Source organism: Homarus americanus, unplaced genomic scaffold (assembly GCF_018991925.1).
Source record: "Homarus americanus isolate GMGI-L3 unplaced genomic scaffold, GMGI_Hamer_2.0 scaffold25986, whole genome shotgun sequence".
Taxonomy (NCBI): domain Eukaryota; kingdom Metazoa; phylum Arthropoda; class Malacostraca; order Decapoda; family Nephropidae; genus Homarus; species Homarus americanus.
This window is the reverse complement of record NW_024733214.1, coordinates 8,246-31,453: the sequence shown is the minus strand read 5'-3', so window position 1 is coordinate 31,453 and position 23,208 is coordinate 8,246. Positions and strand designations below refer to the sequence as shown.

General features: G+C 45.1%; 1 protein-coding gene across 1 annotated transcript in view; it reads left to right on the top strand.

Moving 5' to 3' along the window:
* Positions 1–20,436, top strand: part of LOC121869410 — a 111,314-nt gene extending 90,878 nt beyond the window's left edge. The window contains exons 5-6 of the mRNA XM_042370755.1: positions 19,092–19,246; positions 20,386–20,436. Coding sequence (XP_042226689.1) covers positions 19,092–19,246; positions 20,386–20,436 — 206 coding nt within the window. The remainder of the gene's footprint in view (positions 1–19,091; positions 19,247–20,385) is intronic.
* The last annotated feature ends 2,772 nt before the right edge of the window (positions 20,437–23,208 follow it).

The window sequence follows — 23,208 nt, the reverse complement described above, 5'->3', positions numbered from 1 at the left end:
GAAGTGGTGTGGTGTTGGGGAGGAAGTAGTGTGGTGTTGGGGGAGAAAGTGGTGTGGTGTTGGGGAGAGAGGGTGGTGTTGGGGAAAAGGTGTGGTGTTGGGGAGAAAGTGATGTTGTGGGGAGAAAGTAGTGTGGTGTTGGGGAGAAAGTGATGTTGTGTTGGGGAGATGGTGTGGTGTTGTGGAGAAAGTAGTGTGGTGTTGGTGAGGGAAGTAGTGGTGTTGGGGGAGAAAGTGGTGTGGTGTTGGGGAGGAAGTAGTGTGGTGTTGGGGGAGAAAGTGATGTTGTGTTGGGGAGAAAGTAGTGTGGTGTTGGGGAGAAAGTAGTGTGGTGTTGGTGAGGGAAGTAGTGTGGTGTTAGGGAGGAAGTAGTGTGGTGTTAGGGAGGAAGTAGTGTGGTGTTAGGGAGGAGGTGGTGTGGTGTTGGGGAGGAAGTAGTGTGGTGTTGGGGAGGAAGTAGTGTGGTGTTGGGGAGAAGGTGTAGTGATGATGACGATAGGATAACACTATGGTGGTGGTGATTTTATAGTGAGGTAATGGTGTCGTATTGAGGGAGGTGTGGTGATGTTGATGGTGAAGGGAGAGAGGAGAGGTCAGGTGCAGGGATGGTGTAGTAGTGATGGTGTCAAGGGAGGGATGATGTGGTGTTGATGATGGTATGGTGGAAGTATCGTGATGTTGTGATGAGGGTAATGATGGTGGTGTGGTGTTATGGTGGTGTTATTATGATCTAGTGTGGTGTTATGGTGGTATAATGTTATAGTGGTGTTATGATAGTGATGTGGTATGGTGGTGATGGTGGTGCGGTGTTATGGTGGTGATGGTGGTGTGGTGTTATGGTAGTGATGGTGGTGTGGTGTTATGGTAGTGATGGTGGTGTGGTGTTATGGTAGTGATGGTGGTGTGGTGTTATGGTGGTGTTATACTGGTGATCTGGAGTGGTGTTTGGTGTGGTGTGATGTTATGGTGATGTTATGGTGGTGATGGTGGTGTGGTGTTATGGTGGTGATGGTGGTGTGGTGTTATGGTGGTGATGGTGGTGTGGTGTTATGGTGGTGATGGTGGTGCGGTGTTGTGATGGTGGTGTGGTGTTATGGTAGTGATGGTGGTGTGGTGTTATGTGGTGATGGTGGTGTTATGGTGGTGATGGTGGTGCGGTGTTATGGTAGTGATGGTGGTGTGGTGTTATGGTGTTATACTGGTGATCTGGAGTGGTGTTTGGTGTGGTGTGATGTTATGGTGGTGATGGTGGTGTGGTGTTATGGTGGTGATGGTGGTGTGGTGTTATGGTGGTGATGGTGGTGTGGTGTTATGGTGGTGATGGTGGTGCGGTGTTGTGGTGGTGATGGTGGTGTGGTGTTGTGGTGTGATGGTGGTGGTGTTATGGTGGTGATGGTGGTGTGGTGTTATGGTGGTGATGGTGGTGTGGTGTTGTGGTATGATGGTGGTGTGGTGTTATGGTGGTGATGGTTGGTGTGGTGTTATGGTGGTGTTATGATGATCTAGTGTGGTGCTATGGTGGTGATGGTGGTGTGGTGTTATGGTGGTGATGGTGGTGTGGTGTTATGGTGGTATAATGTCACCGGTTACTCAGTGTTAAATTTCACTTGCTCTATATTGTCGTCTGGCCTCAAGCACGTCCCCTAACCATGTCCTTTCAGCCATCCCCAACTCCCCCACAATCCTTTGGTCCCGTAGTGGGGGAAGGGGAGGGGAGTGGTAGACTGAAGGAACCCCTAAACGGGTAACCCCCCTACCTCACCCTCAGCATGCCTGGTTGTGTCCTGGGGGGAGGGAGCGGGGACGGGGGAAGGGGCGGGGGAGGAGGCGATAAAGGAAGGGCAGACTTGATGGACCTTATCGGTGAATGTAATTATTTCTCCGCTGCACCACGATGCCTCCCCCTAGCCTGTCAGATTTACCCTTAACCCCTAAAGCCCCCCTTTAGTCTCGTTTAGGTTCCCTACAGCATCCTTGGTCGTCTCCTAGGGGGTAGAGGGGTGAAGGGAAGGGGAGGACCCAAGGGGCCGTCTGGTGGGTGTAATTGTTCCTTCGCTAATGCCTCGGCCCGCCCTAATGTCACCCCGTGGGGTCGTTAAGCCCTATTTGTGGTGCCATCGAACCCCGGCAGGCAGCGGTTATTTGTCCTGGAGGCCGTATCTTGGCCAGTGAGAAGCCCTCATTAGATAATCTTCTCGCGGCCAAGTTTAGTTTTTAGCTCAACTTTTGTTATGTTTTTTGCTGCCCATCAGACTTAATGATGTGACCAGTAGACGGCTTCCGTATGTTACTGTTGTATATGACGTCACATACATCTGGTTGTTAGTTATTAGCAGTCGGGTCGTGTGCCTCATAAAATACTCTTTTTTTATAGGGTGTTTGGGGCCAGGTGGTGGTGGGGGATGATGGACACAAGTTCAGAACAAAATAACTATGGAACTTGTTGTTTCTTTTTACGGATAGAAAGTTTAGCCGGTTTTCAAGTACCGTATAATATTATCTTCTATATTATGGCGCGGTGGCCGTGTGGATATAGCGCTCTCTCGCCACGGCCATCCTAATCTAAGGTCGTTGGCTCATGACTCCCCCAGTCCATCCACCTGTGACCAGGTACCTGATTTTGTTGCTGGGGAAGTGAAGGCGGTCGAGAGCAGTGCCGGCCACCCTGCTTCCTGGTACACCGACGGCTTGGTCTTCGGTATGCTATATCCAAACTGCCCCTCATGGGCCTTCAGGCATGACGGACGGACATATTTTACTGTTTTCTCACACAATAAAATTTGATGGCAACGAGATTCACAGCCCTTTTAAACCTAACCTAGCTCTAACTCTAACTTAACTTTAGCCTAACCTAACCTAACCTAACTCCTGACAGAATAGCAGTGAGTGACGGTGTGTAATAACGAAGTCAGGAGAGAGTGGTGACCTGGACGTCTCATAGTTACACGCAGCCATTAATGAGACACCTTTCTTGTTAATTATACAATGACACCACGCCTGTACACAGAGTAACGTAACAACAATCACTATACTGGCCGCCCACACTGGCCACCCACACTGGCCGCCCACACCCTCACTAACTACTGTATGGTTTAATGTTCTCAAAGTTTTCAAAGTTTAGGTCGTTAGAGGTCATCAGCAGATAACCACAGGTCATCTCCCAGCATTTACTTGGTGAGGCTAGATGAGGCCACCTGTGCTCACCTGATAATGGCGTCAAACTACCACAACTTTGACCCTCTCAGACCCCCTTCCCCCCCACATTATGTAGCAGACGTGATGAAGCTGTTGACTTGAGAATGTGACCTAATCCTGAACTTTGACTTCGTTAGACTCCACCCCCTCCTTGATACAGTAGACTCCTTCAACTTCGTTAGTCTCCACCCCCTCCTCGCTAGACTTCACCCCTTCATTGTTAGACTCCTCCCTCTTCGTTAGACTCTACCCCTTCCTCGCTAAACTCCACCCCCTTCTCTTTAGACTCCACCCCTCCTCGTTAGACTCCACCCCTCCTCGTTAGACTCCACCCCTCGTTCTCCACCCCGTCGTTAGATTCCACCTCTCTCGTTAGACTCCACCCTCCTCGTCAGATGCCTCCCCTCGTCAGACTCCACCCCCTCGTCAGACTCCACCTCTCTCGTTAGACTCCACCCTCCTCGTCAGATGCCTCCCCCTCAGACTCCACCCCCTCGTCAGACTCCACCTCTCGTTGAGACTCCACTACTTCCTCGTTAAACTTCACTCTTTAATCATGAGACTCCACCCCCTCGCCAGACTCCACCTCTCTCGTTAGACTCCACCTCCTCGTCTCCACCTCTCGTCCTCTCAGATGCCTCCCCTCGTCAGACTCCACCCCCTCGTCTCAGACTCCACCTCTCTCGTTAGACTCCACCTCCTCGTCAGATGCCTCCTCCTCTCCACTCCCCTCGTCAGACTCCACCCTCCTCGTTAGACTCCACCCTCCTCGTCAGATGCCTCCTCCCTCGTCAGACTCCACCCCCTCGTCAGACTCCACCCCATCGTTAGACTCCACCCCATCGTTAGCTCCACCCCATCGTTGCTCCACTCGTCAGACTCCACCCCCTCGTTAGACTTCACCCCTCGTCCTCCCCCTCGTCAGACTCCACCCCCTCGTCAGACTCCACCCCATCGTCAGACTCCACCCCATCGTCAGACTCCACCCCATCGTTAGACTCCACCCCCTCGTTACTCCACCCTCGTTAGACTCCACCCCTCGTCAGACTCCACCTTCATCAGACTCCACCCCTCATCAAACTCCACCCCATCGTTATACTCCACCCCATCGTTAGACTCCACCTCCTCAGACTCCTCCTCGTTAGACTCCACCTCCTCCACCCCTCGTCAGACTCCATCGTCAGACTCCTCCCCTCGTTCAGACTCCTCCCCCTCGTCAGACTCCACCCCCCTCGTCAGATTCCACCTCCCTCGTCAGACTCCACCTCCCTCGTTAGACTCCACCCCCCTCGTCAGACTCCTCCCCCCTCGTTAGACTCCAACTCCCTCGTAATTGGCGGCATCATTATGGGATCTAAGTGGCTGAACTTTGACCATCTTAGGCGACCACAGTAGTTAAAGGCGGTGTGGGCGTCCAGCCAGTGGGGGGTTATTGATGGTGGTGCCAACAGGTAGCTGTGGTGAGTGGCAGCCTGGACGAGAGGGAGGGAGGGAGGGAGGTGCGAGGGAGAAAGGGCAGGAAAGTGGGAGGGAGAAAGGGGAGGAAGGTGTGAGGGAGAAAGGGGAGGAAGGTGTGAGGGAGGAAGGTGCAAGGGAGAAAGGGGAGGAAGAACGGTGGGGGGGAAGGACGGTGAGAGATAGGGAGGGAGGTAGGGATATTAACCTCTCTTAGCCCCTTCTGCCAGAGAGAGAGAGAGAGATCACTGCTCCCTACATCAGAATTACCCATAATCTGAAAAGAATATTAGAGTGAACACAAACACTTCTTCAAAATTCATGAATGTGAACTACAAAGGGGGAGAGGAAATTATCGTCCAATCAGTAAACAGAATTTTAATAGCATCATCGAAATCCTAAAAACCCTATTGGATGACTTCCTCGTAACCAAGACCTTCCTAATGACCACTAAGGGTTTTTGTTGAGTCTATACTTGAATTGATGCCACTTGAAGGTCAAGTCTTCCTTGTAGGTATACCTGTATGTATATGTAATTGGATTAATCCCTCCAGATGAGATCAGTGCCTGGACCCCGGAAGATATATTCCAGGTATCTACAGGTAGGGTAAGAGACCTGAGAGGGAGGGAGAGTTGGGGTGGGGGGGAGATGATGAACTGAGACTAACCAGGTCGATCACAGGTCATAGGTAATCAATGTTGACCTATCTGAGTAATGGGTATTGATGTGGCCGCTAATGAGACCCTGGTTGGTCACATCTACCTCCGTCCACCCAACCTTTAGCGCGGCTGGGGCAGTGGTGCTTGCAGTAGTGGTGGTGGTAGTAGTAGTGGTGATGACGGTGGTATAAAATGGTAAACAATAAAGGTATACAATGGTAAACAATAATTATTAAACAATAAGCTTATTTCTATGGAACAACAGTACCATCGGGTGCTCCTCTACCTCTCAAGAAGGTTAAATATATATTTCCTTATGAGAACAGACTTGTAGACCACCTTCATTATACCTATATATAACAGACAGATGAGACATAAGAATGGAGGAACCTGCAGCGGGCCTATTGGTCCATACTGGGCAGTTCCGTTTACACCCATCCCCTATCGCTCATATATCCATCCAACCTGTGTTTGAAGCTATCCAGAGTATTCGAGTTAATGATGATATTTGGTAACTTGTTCCACTCATCCACTACTCTATTTCCAAACCAGTGTTTACCTATCTCGCGCCTAAATCAAAATTTGTCTAATTTAAAACCATTGTTACGAGTTCGTTCCTGGTTGGATAGTTTGAATACCTTTGATATCACCTTTGTTTAGCCCTGACTTCCATTTATCCACCTCGATCTTATCGTCCCTCATTCTACGTCTCTCGAGGGCGTGCATATTAAGATGCTTTAACCTGTCTGTACTCAAGGTTCCTAATGCCCGGGATTAGTCTTGTCATTCTCCTCTGAATTCTTTCTAGGGATTCTATATCCATTCTGTAGTACGGTGACCAGAATTGAACTGCGTAATCCAAGTGAGGTCTCACAAGAGCAAGATATACTTTTAGGATAACCTCGCTAGACTTGTAACTAACACTCCTTTGTATGAACCCAAGTTCAGTACTTTGATAGCCTCGTTTCGTGCAAATACACATTGTTTACTAGGTTTAAGATCCCTACTTGTCATTACTCTTAAATCTTTCTTACAGTCGGATTTTTCTATGATATCGTTGTTCATCTGATATCTGGTTTCTCTATTTACATCTCCTAGACTAAGTAATTAACATTTGTTCACATTAAATTTCATCTGCCATTTCTCAGACCATTCGATTTTTTTAGATCTTCTTATACTTTTGCGGAGTCCACGACAGGTTTAATTATACGCCCTAATTTAGTGTCATAAGCAAATTTACTTATGTTGCTGTCTACGCCGATATCTATGTCGTTTATGTATTTAATAAATAATAATGGTCCAAATACTGAACCTTGGGGTACTTCACTAGTGACGTCACTCCAATCGGATTTACTGCCGTTAATGCTCACTCGCTGTTTCCTGTCCTATAACCACGCCCTAATCCATTTTAGAGTATCTCCTCCAATGCCATGAACCTCCACTTTTTTATTAGTCTTTCTTGGGGGACCCTGTCGAAGACTTTGCTAAAGTCGAGATATACCACATCATAGTAGTGCCAGTCGTCCACTGATTCGAAAACAGCTGAAAAGAATTTTAAAAGACTATTTAGACATGAACGCCCGCTTGTGAAGCCATGTTGGGAATCATTGATCAACTTGTGCTTCTCCAGGTGATTTCGGATAGTTTGAAATTATTGCTTCCAGCAATTTGCCTACAATTGATGTTAAACTGATTAGACAGCAGTTAGAGGAAAGTGATCTATCTCCCTTCTTGAAAATCGGTTTTACATTCGCTATCCTCCAGGATTCTGGTACTGCACCCGTTTTTAGTGACATGTTAAATAAATATGCTATGGGCATACTGAGCTCTTCCTTACATTCCTTTAATACTCTGACATATATCTCATTGGACCTGGAGACTTATTAGGCTTTAGCTTGTCTATTTGCTTACTAACATCGTTACTAGTCACTACTATCTCGCTTAATCTATTTTCTTCACTCTCTCTGAATATAGTCGGTGCCTCGGGTATCATGTTTAAATTTTCGGTGGTGAAAACTGTTAAAAAATATTATTCAGATTATTGCTCATTTCTCCTTTGTTCTTAGTTAGCTCGCCGGTATCTGACAGTATTGGCCCAATCTTTTCTCGTGTTTTAGTTTGACACATATGAAAGAATCCCTTGGGGTTTGTCTTCGCCTCCCTTGCTACCTTCAGTTCATTATTCCTCTTTGCTTTTCTTATCTCAGTCTTAACCTAACTGGCCTCGGAGGTAAACTTCACCACGATTTATTCTCCTACCTATAGCCTTCCTTTGTCCAATAATATTCTTTAAATAATTATTTATCCATTTGGGGTCATTGATGCTTGACCTGAGTTTTCTGTATGGTATGTTCTGCCTTTGTGCATTAAGTAACTTATTATTCAAATTGTTGTGGAACTCGTCAACCTCAGATCTCGTGATCAGGTCATCCTCAACTGTCATATTTTGTGAGGATATAGTTGTCAGCTCGCCAGGTAAAATAAAATCGCTCTCTGTGGGACCTCACGTAAGGTCATGTAATCCATCTCCAAACGCGATACCCCTTCTCTCAGCTGCATTTTCAGACTATCAAAGTTTGCCCTTCTGAAATCTGGGACTTTATTGGAATTTTCCTTGAGACTGCCATTAAATTCTAATTTGAATCTTACCTCTTTCTGATCGCTGTTAGCTAGTTCGTTCCCTACCTTGACATTACAAATGAGGTTTTCTCTGTTTGGCAGAACTAAATCGAGTAAGATTATTACCCTGGGTGGGTTCGGCTCTATGTTGACTTAGGAAACACTCCTGAGCTGTTTCAAGGAAATCCTCTGATTCAGAGTTATCCGTAAGGTCGATCCAATCTATTTGACTTAAGTTAAAGTTGCTTACTATACAGACTTTGCTATGTTTGAATAACCTGTGTATTTCATCCCAAATAATTCGTTCGTTAACTCTATCAAGATTAGGTGGTCGATATATTACTCCTATGATTAATTTTTTCCTACCATCGATTAATTCTATCCAAATTGTTTCTGTATTCAGTTCAGTTATATTTCCTTATTTATTTCACACTTTAGATTATCCCTAACATAGATTGCTACTCTGCCTCCTTTCCTAATCTGCCTATCGGTATGGAATAATTTGTAACCTGCAATTTGGCATTCGACAGTAACTCACGTGAGTACGTTTATCCATGTTTCGGTGAATGCTATTATATCGATTTTTTTCGGTACATACCAACGCCCTGATTTCATCCATTTTGTTTATCATACTTCTACTGTTTGTGTAGTAGACATTTACGTTAGTTGTAATCCGAGTCCTTCCTCTGTCACATTTCGGTTTTAACTCCCTGCCTAATTTAGTTTTGTCATCATTCCTCGCACTATTTCTCTGTAACCTTTCATTTTGTGTACCCACTCCCACTGCAATCTCCTCGATGCCCGTGCTCATATGTTCCCCTAGCAGTTTAAAGACTTCGAGAACTTTTGAACTGCCCTCTCGAGAGAGCCAGCCAGGGTTGCCACCCCATCCCTAGACAGATGTATGTACCCCATCCCTAGCAATGCTAGCACAAAGGTCCCTTCTGCCGTAAAAGTTGTCCCAGTTGTCAATGAATAGGACTGATATTGACTTGCAATATCTGTCAAGACGGCCGTTGACACCAACTGCCCTTGACAACAATTCATTGCCAACTCTTCTTCTAGGCAGGACACCACCACATATGATAGGGATCCCTCCCTTCACCCTAATACGTTCTATAACTGTCTTGAACTTATCAAGAAGCTCCTCACTCCTACACCGACCAATATCATTGCCTCCTGCACTGAGGCAGATAATTGGTCAGATTATTGGTTTGTTCCCATTACCAGACAAGATATTATCCATCCTGTCAACTATATCCCCCACCCCAGCTCCTGGCAAACAGCCCCTCATCCTATTTTTATTTTTACCACAAAAAGCTCTGTCCAGGTACCGTGCGTGGGAATCACCAACCATTGAGGTTTTTGTACCTTCCTCGTCAGCTCTGTCCCTGACTATACTAACGTCCAATTCGTCAATCAAAGGACTAAAGGAAATTTTACACTTAGCTGTTGTCGTTTCCTTGGGGTCTTTTCTTACCACCAGTTTGGTCGTTCCTCTCCTCACAACCTTCCATTCGCCTGTGTCTTCGTCAGACACGGGCTTTCCTTGTCTCGTGTCTTCTTCCTTCATCATTGCTGTCACTTCCTTTAATTTCAATTTTTCGTCCTTGACCTTCACTAACTCGGCCTATAGGTCGACCCTCAGAAGGGCACAGCCCTGCTCACAAGTAGTACTAGCCATTACTGACAATTAATCCCTGGAAGCTAAGTCTGCCGTGACCTTTCCTCTAGCGAGGTCAGAACACAACAGGCGTATCTCTCGCAATATATAATTGTTGATGACTTGTATGATGGGATCTAACTCAGGGTACCCACTTAAAGACCTCGGTGGTTAGACAGTATAAATATAAACATTATAAATGTCAACATCTACCAATAATTCTACTTTTATTAAAACCTAACCTAACCTCACCTCACCTCACGTAACGACATAGATATAGACGTAGACAGCAACATAAGTAAATTTGCTGATGACACTAGAATAGGACGTATAATTAAATCTGACGTGGACTCCTCAAAACTATAGGAAGTTCTAAAAAACAATTCGAATGGTCTGAAAAATGGCAGATGAAATTTGATATGGACAAATGTTCTTAATCTAGGCGATGCAAACAGAGAAACCGGATACCAGATGAACAACGTTGTTATAGAGAAATCCGACTTTGAGAAAGATTTAGGAGTTACAATAAGTAGGGATCTTGAACAATGTGTATTTGCTTGAAACAAGGCCAACAAAGTACTTGGGTTCATACAAAGGAGTGTTAGTTACAAGACTAGCGAGGTTAATCTGAAACTATATCTTGAGCTTGTGAGACCTCACTTGGATTACGCAGTTCAGTTGTGGTCACCGGACTACAGAATGGTTATCGAAGCCCTAGAAAGAATTCAGAGAAGAATGACAAGACTAATCCCGGGCATTAGGAACCTTGAGTACAGAGACAGGTTAAAGCATCTTAATCTGCACTCCCTCGAGAGACGTAGAGTGAGGGGCGATATGATCGAGGTGTATAAATGGAAGTCAGGGCTAAACAAAGGTGATATAACAAAGGCACTCAAACTATCCAACCAGGAGCGAACTTGTAACAATTGTTTTAAATTAGACAAATTTATATTTAGGCGCGAAATAAGTAAACATTGGTTTGGAAATAGAGTAGTGGATGAGTGGAACAAGTTACCAAACATCATCATTAACTCGAATACTCTGGATAGCTTCAAACATAGGTTGGATGGAAATATGAGCGATAGGGGATGGGTGTAAATGGGACTTCCCAGTATGGGCCAATAGGCCCGCTGCAGTTTCCTCCATTCTTATGTTCTTATGTTCTTAACCTAAGCTAACCTGTATTTCCAAATTCCCCAAATGACTGAATTGTTGATGGTAGTTTAATGGGATTAAGTCAGGGGTCCTGATAAGTGCATCTGCCAGAACAAAGAGAGAACAAAAGTTCAAAAGGAGAACACAAGATCAAAGGGAAATCGCATAACAAATAAAGAACATAGAATAAAGAGAACAAAAAAGAGAAAACAAAGGGGGAACACAGTAACAAAGAGAGAACACAAGAATAAAGGGAGAACACACGAACAAAGGGAGAACACAGAACAAAGGGGAACACAAGAATAAAGGGAGAACACACGAACAAAGGGAGAACACAGAACAAAGGGGAACACAAGAATAAAGGGAGATCACAGAACAGGGGGAGCACAAGAATAAAGAGAGAACACATAATAAAGGGGAACATAAGAACAAACGGAGAACACATAAGAACATAGTAAGATCTCAACAATCACACAATACCTTAGCATCACACCTGTAATTTACTGCACTAAACATTTAGGGTACACCTGTAGGTACTGAAGAAGGTTAACTCGATCATGTTCGGGAGGTCAGGTGTGTGTGTGTGTGTGTGTGTGTGTGTGTGTGTGTGTGTGTGTGTGTGTGTGTGTGTGTGCGTGCGCGCGCGTGCTGGCGAGGGACTGGGATTGTTATGCTCTGGGAACGGACACACACCTCACCCACACAACCATTGTGCTGCCTCCCCACCCATCACCACCCGTCCACTTCTCCCACCACCCGCCCACTTCCCCCACCCACCCATCATCCACCGCCCACCTCCCTTGTAATTCTCACCTTTTCATTCCTTTCCGTCGAAGACATATCGTCCTATTTATCCGCGAGCGTGAACTATGTGGTGCGACGTCCTCACAGCCTGTGGTCAGAGGGAACCGACGAAGGCACTGAAGTAGGGGACGACGGGGTAGGAGCCTTTCCCCAGGTGCTGCCTTGCACTAAGGCCAGTGAGCGCCGGGATATTGATAATATAAATTGGCAAGTTGGTTCCCTGCCGATGTGCGGGAAATATTTGTTTTGCAATGTGTCCAGGTATTAGTATTGGTTATTGGGGCCTGTATATCACATCAGGGCCCGTACCATGACGCGTCTCTCTCTCTCTCTCTCTCTCTCTCTCTCTCTCTCTCTCTCTCTCTGGCCCATTGTAGTTTATAGTATCTGTATTTTTATAATTTATCTCACTTGTGTGGCACTAGAGGATGTTACCCCGAGGGAGGGCGAGTGGCGGAAGAGACGTGGCACTGTACTGTCGTGTTTCATCACACGCACACGGGAATGACCCAGAGGTGGTGCAGCTCTACGGGGTTCGTGTAAGGAACGTGTGAGAGTTATTTAAGAAGGAACGTACAACAAGATAACTTAAGGTATACCTAAAACTGGAAAGATGAACTGGGGTGCGAACCAGCAACCCATAGGACGGAAAGCGAGCCTTGTATCCATTCAGCTTGGTTAACTTTTGGTTTAGTTAACTTGGATTTAGTTTGAATATTTTTTTTGTTTAGATTGGTTGGTTTGGTTTGGTTTGGTTTGGTTTGGTTTGGTTTGGTTTGGTTTGGTTTATTATTTTGTTTTTGGTTTAGTTTGATGTAAGTTTTAATAATTTAAATTTAATTAATTCACAGTTATCTCGGTCTGATCACTTTTAGCTCTCTGACTGGTTCGTCCATATTGTCATCAACTAAGGTTTAGTCCCGTAGTCTCTGTATCTCTCCGTGTTGACAGGATCGCCACCCTTCCTATGGAGATTTAAAACGCAATTTTCCTGAATGTACATCTGCTTCTGCCTTGATCCCCCGACCTGGTGTGTATATTTCTACCTGTATGTCGTATCTTGTTGGGCACTATGTATGCGTTTAGTGTTGTATATCTCTAAATGCGCACTACGTCTTAGTCTCGTTCTTGCGCATGTTGTTTACTTGGCACACAGTATCTAAGTAACTGAGTCGCCATCGATAATGATCAGATGAGAAAAGAGAATGGAATTATGATCAGTTCAACACCTAACCTAACCTCTCCAGAATCATACAATCGGAAGCGAAAATAAGAAATAGTACGGAAATTAAATGTATAAGGAGCGCAAAAGAGAATTAACAATAAGTCTGTCTTGACGTGGTGAGGGAGGAGGGAGGGGGAAGGGGAGCAGGAAGAGGAGGGGGAAGGGGAGTGAAGAAAGAAGAGGAGAGGGGAGGAAGAGGGAGTAGAGAGAGGAGGAAGAGGAGGGGGAGAGAAGGAAGGAGAAGAAGAGAGAGAAGTAGTAGAAGTAAAAAGGAAAAAGTAGGTACTAGAGAGACTAGAAGAGGAGGTAAGATAGAGAGGGAGAGAAGGAAGAGGAGATAGGAGAAAATGAAGGAAGGAAGAGAGGGAGGAAGGAGGGGGGGAGAGATAAAAGACAGACTAGAGGAAGGGAAGAAGGAAAAGGAAAAATGAGAGAAGGTAAGGGAACTGTAATGCGTAGAAGGAAAAGAAGGAAAGACATAATGGAAGAGAAGAGAGAGATGGAAGGGAAGAGGAGAGAATCGAAGAAAGCAATAAGCGTAGAGAGGAAGAAAGGGGATAGACGAAGAGGGGAAGGGTTGATAGAGGAATAATAGAGAAAGAAAGAAGAAGAAAAAAGAAGAGAAGAAATAAAAAATAAAGAGAAGAAGAAAAATAATAGAGCAGAAAGAAGAAGAAAAGAAGGAAGGAGGAAAATAAAGAAGGAGGAGGAAAAGAAAGGCGGAAGGAGAAAATAAAGACAAGGAGGGAAGACAGTAGGAAGAATAATAGGATTAGGAAGAGAGAACGAGAGAGAGAGAGAGAGAGAGAGAGAGAGAGAGAGAGAGAGAGAGAGAGAGAGAAGAATATTATGACCACAATATCCAGCGCTGTGTTCATATGGTAATTCGCCATCTTTTTTTTTCCCACTTTGGCACTTTAGTAGTCATTTCTGCCCACTCGTGTGATACTTTTTGTCCGACCGATTTATACTTTTTGTCCGACCGATTTATACTTTTTGTCCGACCGATTTATACTTTTTGTCCGAGTGATATATATATATTTTTTTTTTTTGCCTGACCGATTGATACTCTTTTTGCCCTCTCGACTGATACTTTTTGCCGGAGTATTATTTTATTGGGGCCTCTCGAGTGATATTTTTTGCCCACCCGAATAATATTCTATTCCCGCATAATAGTTTTACCCGCTGTCACTGTCTGTCTGTTTTTTTCCTCCCGTCTGCTCGTTTTTTTCATCATTTTGTTTTACCTTTCCCTGCTATTTTATTTTCCTATTTTTTTCCTTCCTGGGATATTTTATGATTAGTATTTTCCCCCTCTGGTATTATGTAAAGTCGGTGAGAGATTGGGGGAGGGTGTGATGGTGGTGGTGTTGGTGGTAGGGGGGGTGGTGGTGGTGGTGTTGGTGGTAGGGGGTGTGGTGGTGGTGGGAGAATGGGTAGAGGATGTGTTATTTATTTTTTATTTTTTTTTATATAGAGACAGGAGGGTGAAGGAAGATTAGAGGTGGGGGAAGGAAGTTATAGTTCGGAAATTGAACAAATTTAGGAGGAGGTAAGAGAGGGCGGGCTGACCGCCTAGCTAAGCTAATAGTGTGTTAGGGTTGTGTCATGGGTTAGTTATTGTCTGTCGGTACAGACACTAGACATCCTACCCTGTCCCATATATGGGTGTTTTAAGGGCCTTATTTCATGTTCCGCCGACCCCACTGGCAGATGCTGGTCTAGGGAGGTTGTCTATTGCCTGGCCGTGTAGATCAGGGGTGGTAACGGACCTTTTGAGATTTGGTAACTTTTTGGGAACCATGTATGGTTGTTGTCGTTATCTGGTGGGAGTCTTTGAAGGAGTTCTTGCTCTGATCGTTCTATCTTTTGCCAGATTCTGCTGGCCAGGGTGTGCAGCTGCTGGTTGATGGGTTTCTTTCTCAGGTCTCTATGTATCTCGGCTGTGGTTCTGGTGAAGGGGTATCTTTCACCTGTGACGAATCTTAGGGCTTCATTTTGGACCACCTGTAATTTTAATTTTTGGGTGGTGCTCATAGTATGAAGAGGTATTGCTGGGTAAGTTAATATCGGTGTGATAAATGATGTCACCAGGCGAAGTTTTATTTTCTCAGGAAGTGCTTTAAAGCGGTATAGTTTTCTCAGCTCTCTTCTTGCTTTTTCCTTCCTGGTGTGGACATGATGGGAGTAACCTGTCGTGGATATATGCAGGCCTAGGAGGGCGCCTCTGCTTTTGTATTCAATCTGGGCATTATTGGCTACTAATGGATGGGTTTTCCTTCTGCATAAGTGTATCACTGTGAATTTTGGGAGACTGGTTTGGATTTTCCATTGTTTTTCGTAATTATTTACCCTTTCTAATTCCCGCCTGGTGTTGTCGGCCTGTAACGCTCGCGATTTTCCTTGATGTGTTGTTATTTGAGTGATGTCTGCATACATAATATCTTCGTTACCTATTCTAGTGGGAGGCGGGGTGTCACTTGTGTAGATAATATATAGGGTGGGGGAGAGGACGCTCCCCTGAGGGACTCCGCTCATGAGTGGGAAGGTCTCTCCTGTGTGTTGTCCTAGTGGTAATGGTGCGGGTGGTGAGGGAATGGGTGGTAGGGGACGTGGGGGTGGTGGGAGAATGGGTAGAGGGTGTGGGTGGGGGTGGAGTGGGTGGTGGTGGTAGGGGGTTTAGGGTGGTAGGGAAGGCTGGGGGTAATGAGTATTGTCGTCTGGCAATCGTGTTTTTATTTGATTTTTTGTTTTCTTTCTTTCTTTCCTCTTTTCATATTTTTATCCTCTTTTTATTTTTGTTGTTTTTTATATTATTTTTATTTTCTCTTTTATATTCTGATGTGACCTTTGTGTTTGTGTCACATTTGTTCCCATGATGCTTTTGTCCAGTATTTTTTGAAGAAGTTTTGTCCGATTTCTTTTATGTCCAACAGCACTTCTGTCCGACGTATTTTCTTTCCTTCAGGGAGTAACCAAACCTAACTCTAACCTAACCTAACCTAACCTAACCTAACCTAACCTAACCTAACCTAACCTAACCCAAATCTAACCTAACCTAACTCTAACCTAACCCAACTCTAACCTAACCTAACCTAACTCTAACCTAACTCTAACCTAATCTAACTCTAACCTAACTCTAACCTAACTCTAACCTAACCCAACTCTAACCTAACCTAACCTAACCTAACTCTAACCTAATCTAACTCTAACCTAACCTAACCTAACCTAACCCAACCCAACTCTAACCTAACCTAACTTTCACCACCAGTACAATGCCATTCTAATATCAAAACGTAAACCTTTTCATTTCCCAAAATATCAGCATCATACGGTGTAAGTGACGGAATAATAAACATTCCAACTCTTTATCATTTCCAAATCCCTTTTACTTATTTCGGTATTATTTTTGTTAAACTAATAAAATATAACAAAATGGAAATGGCTTATACTGTACTCGGCTGAAAGCAAAAACTCGTATACTGAATCGCGCTGAAATACAAGAGACATATGTTCAGTTAAAACGCCCGAAGACTTATGTTCCGCTAAATTCTAAAAAGCTTTTACCGCTAATCTTGCCAATAAATTTCATAACACCATACCTAAGAGGAAACCCTTATATAAAATGTTTTTTTTTTGGTTCTGATTGTGATTTCAAGTTGCGAATTTGATATAATGTAAAATATCTATTAGTCGTCTTGGTATATAACGTAAAAATATTCATCTATCATGTGAAATTATGTGAAGGAAACTAATTTTTAACATTGTTGTGCTCGATGTTAGTTAGCACAGGTGAAACGAACTCAGCAGTCTGTCAGGTGCATGAGATCCCCTTGTTGGGAAAAATGAATACTTTTTTATTCTCTCTCTCACACATTTTATTTCTCCATCTGTGAAGTACTCATCCACTCCCGTACACTGATTCACACTAAACACTCATCCACACCGTACACTCATCCACTCCCATACACTGATTCACACTATACACTCATCCACTCCCGTACACTGATTCACACTATACACTCATCCACTCCCGTACACTGATTCACACTATACAATCATCCACTCCCGTACACTGATTCACACTATACACTCATCCACTCCCTGCACACTGATTCCACACTATACAATCATCCACCCTGCACACTGATTCACACTATACAACCATCCACACTATACACTCATCCACTCCCCTGCACACTGATTCACACTATACACCTATCCACACACTGATTCACACTATACACACTCATCCACCCTGCACACTGATTCACACACAATCATCCACACTATACACTCATCCACTCCCGTACACTGATTCACACTATACACTCATCCACACACTGATTCACACTATACACTCATCCACTCCCGTACACTGATTCACACTATACAATCATTCACACCATACACTCATCCACACCCGCATACTGTTTCACACTATACACTCATCCACTCCCGTACATTGATTCACACTATACAATTATTCACTCCCGTAGACTGATTCACACTATATACTCATCCACACCATACACTCATCTACACCCGCATACTGTTTCACACTATACATTCATCCACACCCACACACTGATTCACACTATATACTCATCCACACACTGATTCACACTATATACTCACCCACACACTGATTCACACTATATACTCATCCACACCATACACTCATCCACACCCGCACACTGATTCACACTATATACTCATCCACACCATACACTCATCTACACCCGCATACTGTTTCACACCATACACTCATCCACACCCACACACTGATTCACACTATACAATCATCCACACCATACACTCATCCACACCCACACACTGATTCACACTATACAATCATCCACACCATACACTCATCCACACCCACACACTGATTCACACTATATACTCATCCACACCATACACTCATCCACACCCACACACTGATTCACACTATATACTCATCCACACCATTATAATCAAGCACACCCTCTACTTTCATCCACACCCCACACTTACCCACACACCCCACACTAACCCACACCTGCCCACACCTACCATCAAGGGTACAGTCTTCCTTGTACAAAATTTTACATCAGATGACGGGTTGATTTTCGTCGTTCAGCCTCACAGTCTCACATCCCCTGTAACTGAATTAATAAATACGTCGTCCTGTAACTTTAACCTGTAATTCTAGACTGTAATCTTATCTCATGGTTTCTTCCTCCTGTAACCTCCTGCACGCTGTAATGGATCATTTTGTAAACCAAACTTGTGTTTCTGTACCGTCGTTAATGAAGAAAAAACGAATGGAAATGAAGAAAAGGGTTAATGGTGGAAATCAAGAAGAAATTATAATAATCAAGGAAAATGAAAAAAAAGTTGTGAAAATCAAGAAAAATATTACAGTTCTGGGGCTAAATCTTTAAGAATCTCTTTTAATCAGTACAGTAAGACGTTACACTACGGAAAAGGTTCATTGTTAATGCCAGTTCTTCTTGCATGAGGGTTAAAAGGATTCTGGTCTTGAGGGAATTCTTCAGAAAAGTGCCTTAAACATGAGAATGGAATTACGGAATTTCATCAGCTCTTCTCTATCTCTCTCTCTCTCTCTTCCTCGGGTGAAAAGACCACTCAGACTTCTTCCTCCTCCAGGCGACGAGATCCTCACCAGAAATTACCTTGCCAGTTCTTCATTCCCTCGACCACCTCCAGGCAAGATAACTTAAGCTACTACGGTATACGTCTGGGCCCACGACGAGAGACTAATACTCATCACTGAACTCAGCCTCTGGATTCACGTCGTTTATATTTCCCCTTCCTCTAACTAGCTCACCGTGAGAACGTCTCCAGCTGCCTCATACGTAACCTCCAACACAAAGATAACTGTCAAAATAGCATCAAAATTACCTTTAAGATTATAACGCTGTAGTTGGACCTCCTCGTCTTTTAAATGGGCGAAATAAATTAGTTTTAAGTTTCTGAATCTGGTGTGTCCTGGTGTTGGCTGAAGAGTTTGTTTATAAGTTCTTGGGATCTGAACGTCTTTTGTTTTGTCTTCCTGTCGTTTGTCATCTGTTTGTTTAGCTTTTATAATTATTTGGTTCTCTGATGGTTGTGATACTTGGACACACACACACACACACACACACGCTCTCTCTCTCTCTCTCTCTCTCTCTCTCTCTCTCTCTCTCTCTCTCTCTCTCTCTCTCAAACACACACACACACACACACACACAGTCACGTAAAGGATGGGCTTAGCATAATTATGAATGAGTCAAGAGTGTGTACAGACCGTTGGCGTGTGTACATTCACAGGGTGGGAGCAAATGAGTGAGAACGAGCGAGAATGGGTGAGAACGAGCGAGAATGGATGGGAACGAACGAGAATGGGTGGGAACGGGCGAGAATGGATGAGAACAAGCGAAGATGTGTTAGAACAGACGAGAATGGGTGGGAACGGACGAGAATGGGTTAGAACTGACGATAATGGGTGGGAACGGACGAGAATGGGTTAGAACTGACGATAATGGGTGGGAACGGCCGAGAATGGGCGAGAACAAGCGAGAATGAGTGAGAACAAGCGAGAATGGGTTAGAACAGACGAAAATGGGTGGGAACGGACGAGAATGGGTGAGAACGGACGAGAATGGGTGGGAACGGGCGAGAATGGATGAGAACAAGTGAAAATTTAGTTCACTGGTCCTTAAATGATTTTGTTTCGTGGTTTCTAAGACTTTAAAGTGATACGTAATTATAATCTTATGGTTTTCAACACATTAGCACTCCATAAAATACCTCTTCGTTATTATTAAGGCCTCAAGTTGCTCTGTCAAATGTTTTGTTTGTTATTATCAAAACCTCAAGTTCTCACCCCACCTTTTTTTTTGCATGATATATTACCCTTCAAGCGCTTCTCCTCCCCCCTCCCCCCCCCTCTTCCCCTCCCCCCCGGCCCCCTCCCCCAAGAAGCTTCACCTGTAACACGTACACCAGCAGGTACTCGGCCCACACAGACACCGGGAAAAACACAGGGTTGGTGGGTGGGTGGGTAGCCGCTCCGACCGACCCCCCATGGAATAACAGAGTACGTGCCTAGCCTAACAGACGAACTTTAATGTAGCCAGACTTACTCAAAAGGAAACCCAGCGACCTCCTGTGCATTTCTAAAAACCTCACCTGTACATGTCCGCTCCGCCTCGCCTCACTAGCCCCTCCCCACTCTGCCGGCAAATACACCTTGTACTCCTTTGAGATATGTCTTTCTCCCACACCTACGACGTCAGTGCCATCTCTGAACCCGTTTTACACGTTAAACCAGACTAGTTCTTCTCAGATCAACCTTAGACCTTCCTAGAAGCCATTAAACCACAATAGTTCCTCTCCAATCAACCTTAAACCCTCCTAGAAGCCATTAAACCACGCAAGTTCGTCTCAGATCAACCTTAGACCTTCCTAGAAGCCATTAAACCACAATAGTTCCTCTCCAATCAACCTTAAACCCTCCTAGATGCCATTAAACCACGCAAGTTCGTCTCAGATCAACCTTAGACCTTCCTAGAAGCCATTAAACCACAATAGTTCCTCTCCAATCAACCTTAAACTCTCCTAGATGCCATTAAACCACACTAGTTCCTCTCAGATCATCCTTAAGCCACCTTAGACGCCATTAAACCACGCAAGTTCGTCTCAGATGAACCTTAACCCAGATGCCATTAAACCACACTAGTTCCTCTCAGATCATCCTTAAGCCACCTTAGACGCCATTAAACCATACCCAGTCTCCCCAGCAGCTCTATCACAGCGCCTCCACGTGTACCGGAGCAGTGTTGGTGTGTTCCTGTTTCCCGGCGGCGGCTCTTTGCTTACCGGGTTACACAAGAGAAGCCTCCAGTATTCTGACGTACATTGCGAGGGCTGGTCTGGTATCTGGAGACGCGCTGGAGGCCACTACAAGAACTGCGGAGGATACTCGAGACCGCTGCGAGGACTGGTGACAGCGTTCGAGGACCTACAACGAGATGTGACATGAGTTGCGAGGTTACAGCGAGATCTAGAATGAGATGCAAGGCCACATCGAAGTCTAGAACGAGATACAAGGCCAATGCGAGATCTAGAACGAGATTCGAGACCACAGCGAGATCTAGAACGAGATACAAGGCCAATGCAAGATCTAGAACGAGATTCGAGACCACAGCGAGATCTAGAATGATATGCATGACCACAGCTTGATCTGAAACAACTACGAGGCCACAGTGAGATCTAGGACGAGATACAAGGCCACATCGAGGTCTAGAACGAGATACAAAGCCACGGGTTGATCTAGAACGAGATACAAGGCCAATGCAAGATCTAGAACGAGAATCGAGACCACAGCGAGATCTAGAACGAGGTACAAAGTTAAAGCTAAATCTAGAACAACAATAAGGCCACAACGATATCTGGAACAACTACGAGACCACAGCGAGATCTAGAACGAGATACACAGCGAGATCTAGAACGAGACACACAGCGAGATCTAGAACGAGACACACAGCGAGATCTGAAACAACTACAAGACCACAGCGAGATCTAGAACGAGATACAAGACCAGTGCCAAGAACCCAGAGAAACACTCGAGAACACCTGGAAGCAAAATTTAAACGTAATCTCAGATGACAAACACAGCTACCAACGTCTCCAGTAATACCCACAAGAACGTAACATATCAAACAAAATGAACACGAACTGCGCATCTCATTTGACATAAACTCGCCGTCTCTGCGTCTCATACGACTTAAATTCAGGCCTAATGATATTCCGGACGATATATAAACAAACAAATCCTTCATATTACATAAACAGGGACATATATTCAGGGCATGAACCACACGTCCCAGCGCTATGTAAACACCGAGATTCACTTGTCCGAGCTCACTGAGGAACCTGGTGGATGACCCTGAGGAGCCTCTACCATCAGAAAGCGGACTGTATGCAAATACCCCCTTTCTCCCCCCTTCCTTCCCTTTCCTCCAACCCTCTTCCCTCACTTCCCCTCCCCTTTCCTTTCTCCAACCCTTCCCTTCAACCCCTTCCCTCCTTCTTTCCTCCTTCCCTCCTCCTCCTTCCCCACTCCCCTCAACCTCTTTCCTCCTCTTCCCTTCCTCCTCCAATCTCCCCTCCTCCACCCCCACCTTCCTCCCTCCACCCCACCTTCCTCCCCTCCACCCCACCCCTTCCCTCCCCTTCCCTCCCTACCTCAGGGTTTTTTACCTGATGATTAGATAAACACCCTACTCTTGAGAAGGGTTGAGTTAGATTATATTAGGTTAAAATGGGATAGGTTAGGTTGGGATTGGTTAGGTTAGTTGGGTTGGAGGTTGGGTTCAGGTTGGGTTGGGTCTTAGGTTGGAGGATACATTTAGTTGGTTAGGTTACCATTAGGTGTTTAGTCTTCATGTAGAATAAGATGGGGTGCTAATCTTCAGGTGATCCTCCAAAAGTAAAGTTTATGTAGTTTTGGTTCTCCTTTAGTGATTATTAACAACCTCAGGAGTACAGTTACGTGTGTTTTGTTGTGTGTGTGTGTGTGTGAATAGTTAACACCTCAGGCGAGATAAAGTATGGCGTCGAGAACAATAACAATCATACACAACCCCAAGGCTCACCACCAATCATACACACAACCCCAGGCTCTCAAATCATACACACCGGCTCACCACCAATCATAACCCGCCCCCAGGCTCACCACCAATCATACACAACCCCCCAAAGGCTCATCACCAATCATTACACCAACCCCAAGGCTCACCTCATACAATAACCGCCCCCCAAGGCTCACCACAATCTCATAACCTCCCCCAAGGCTCACCAATCCCCAGGCTCACCACCAATCATACATACCCCCAGGCTCCAATCACACCCCAAGGCTCACCAATCATACACAACCCCCCAAGGCTCACCAATCATACACAACCCCCAAGGTTCACCACCAATCATACACACCTCCCCAAGGCTCACCACCAATCATACACAACTAGGCTCACCACCAATCATACAGACAACCCCCAAGGCTCCCACCAATCATGCTCCCCCAAGGCTCACCACCAATCATACACAACCGCCCCCAAGGCTCACCACCAATCATACACAACCCCCCAACACCAATCATACACAACCCCCCCCCCAAGGCTCACCACAAATCATAAGACAACCCCCCCAGGCTCACCACAATCATACACAACCCCCAAGGTTCTCCCAATCATACACAACCCTCCCAAAGGCTCACCACCAATCATACACAGCCCAAAGCACCACCAATCATACACAACCACCCAAGGCTCACCACCAATCATACAACCGCCCCAAGGCTCACCAATCATACACCCAACCCCCACCCCAGGCTCACCACCAATCATACAAACCGCCCCAAGGCTCACCCATCATACACACAACC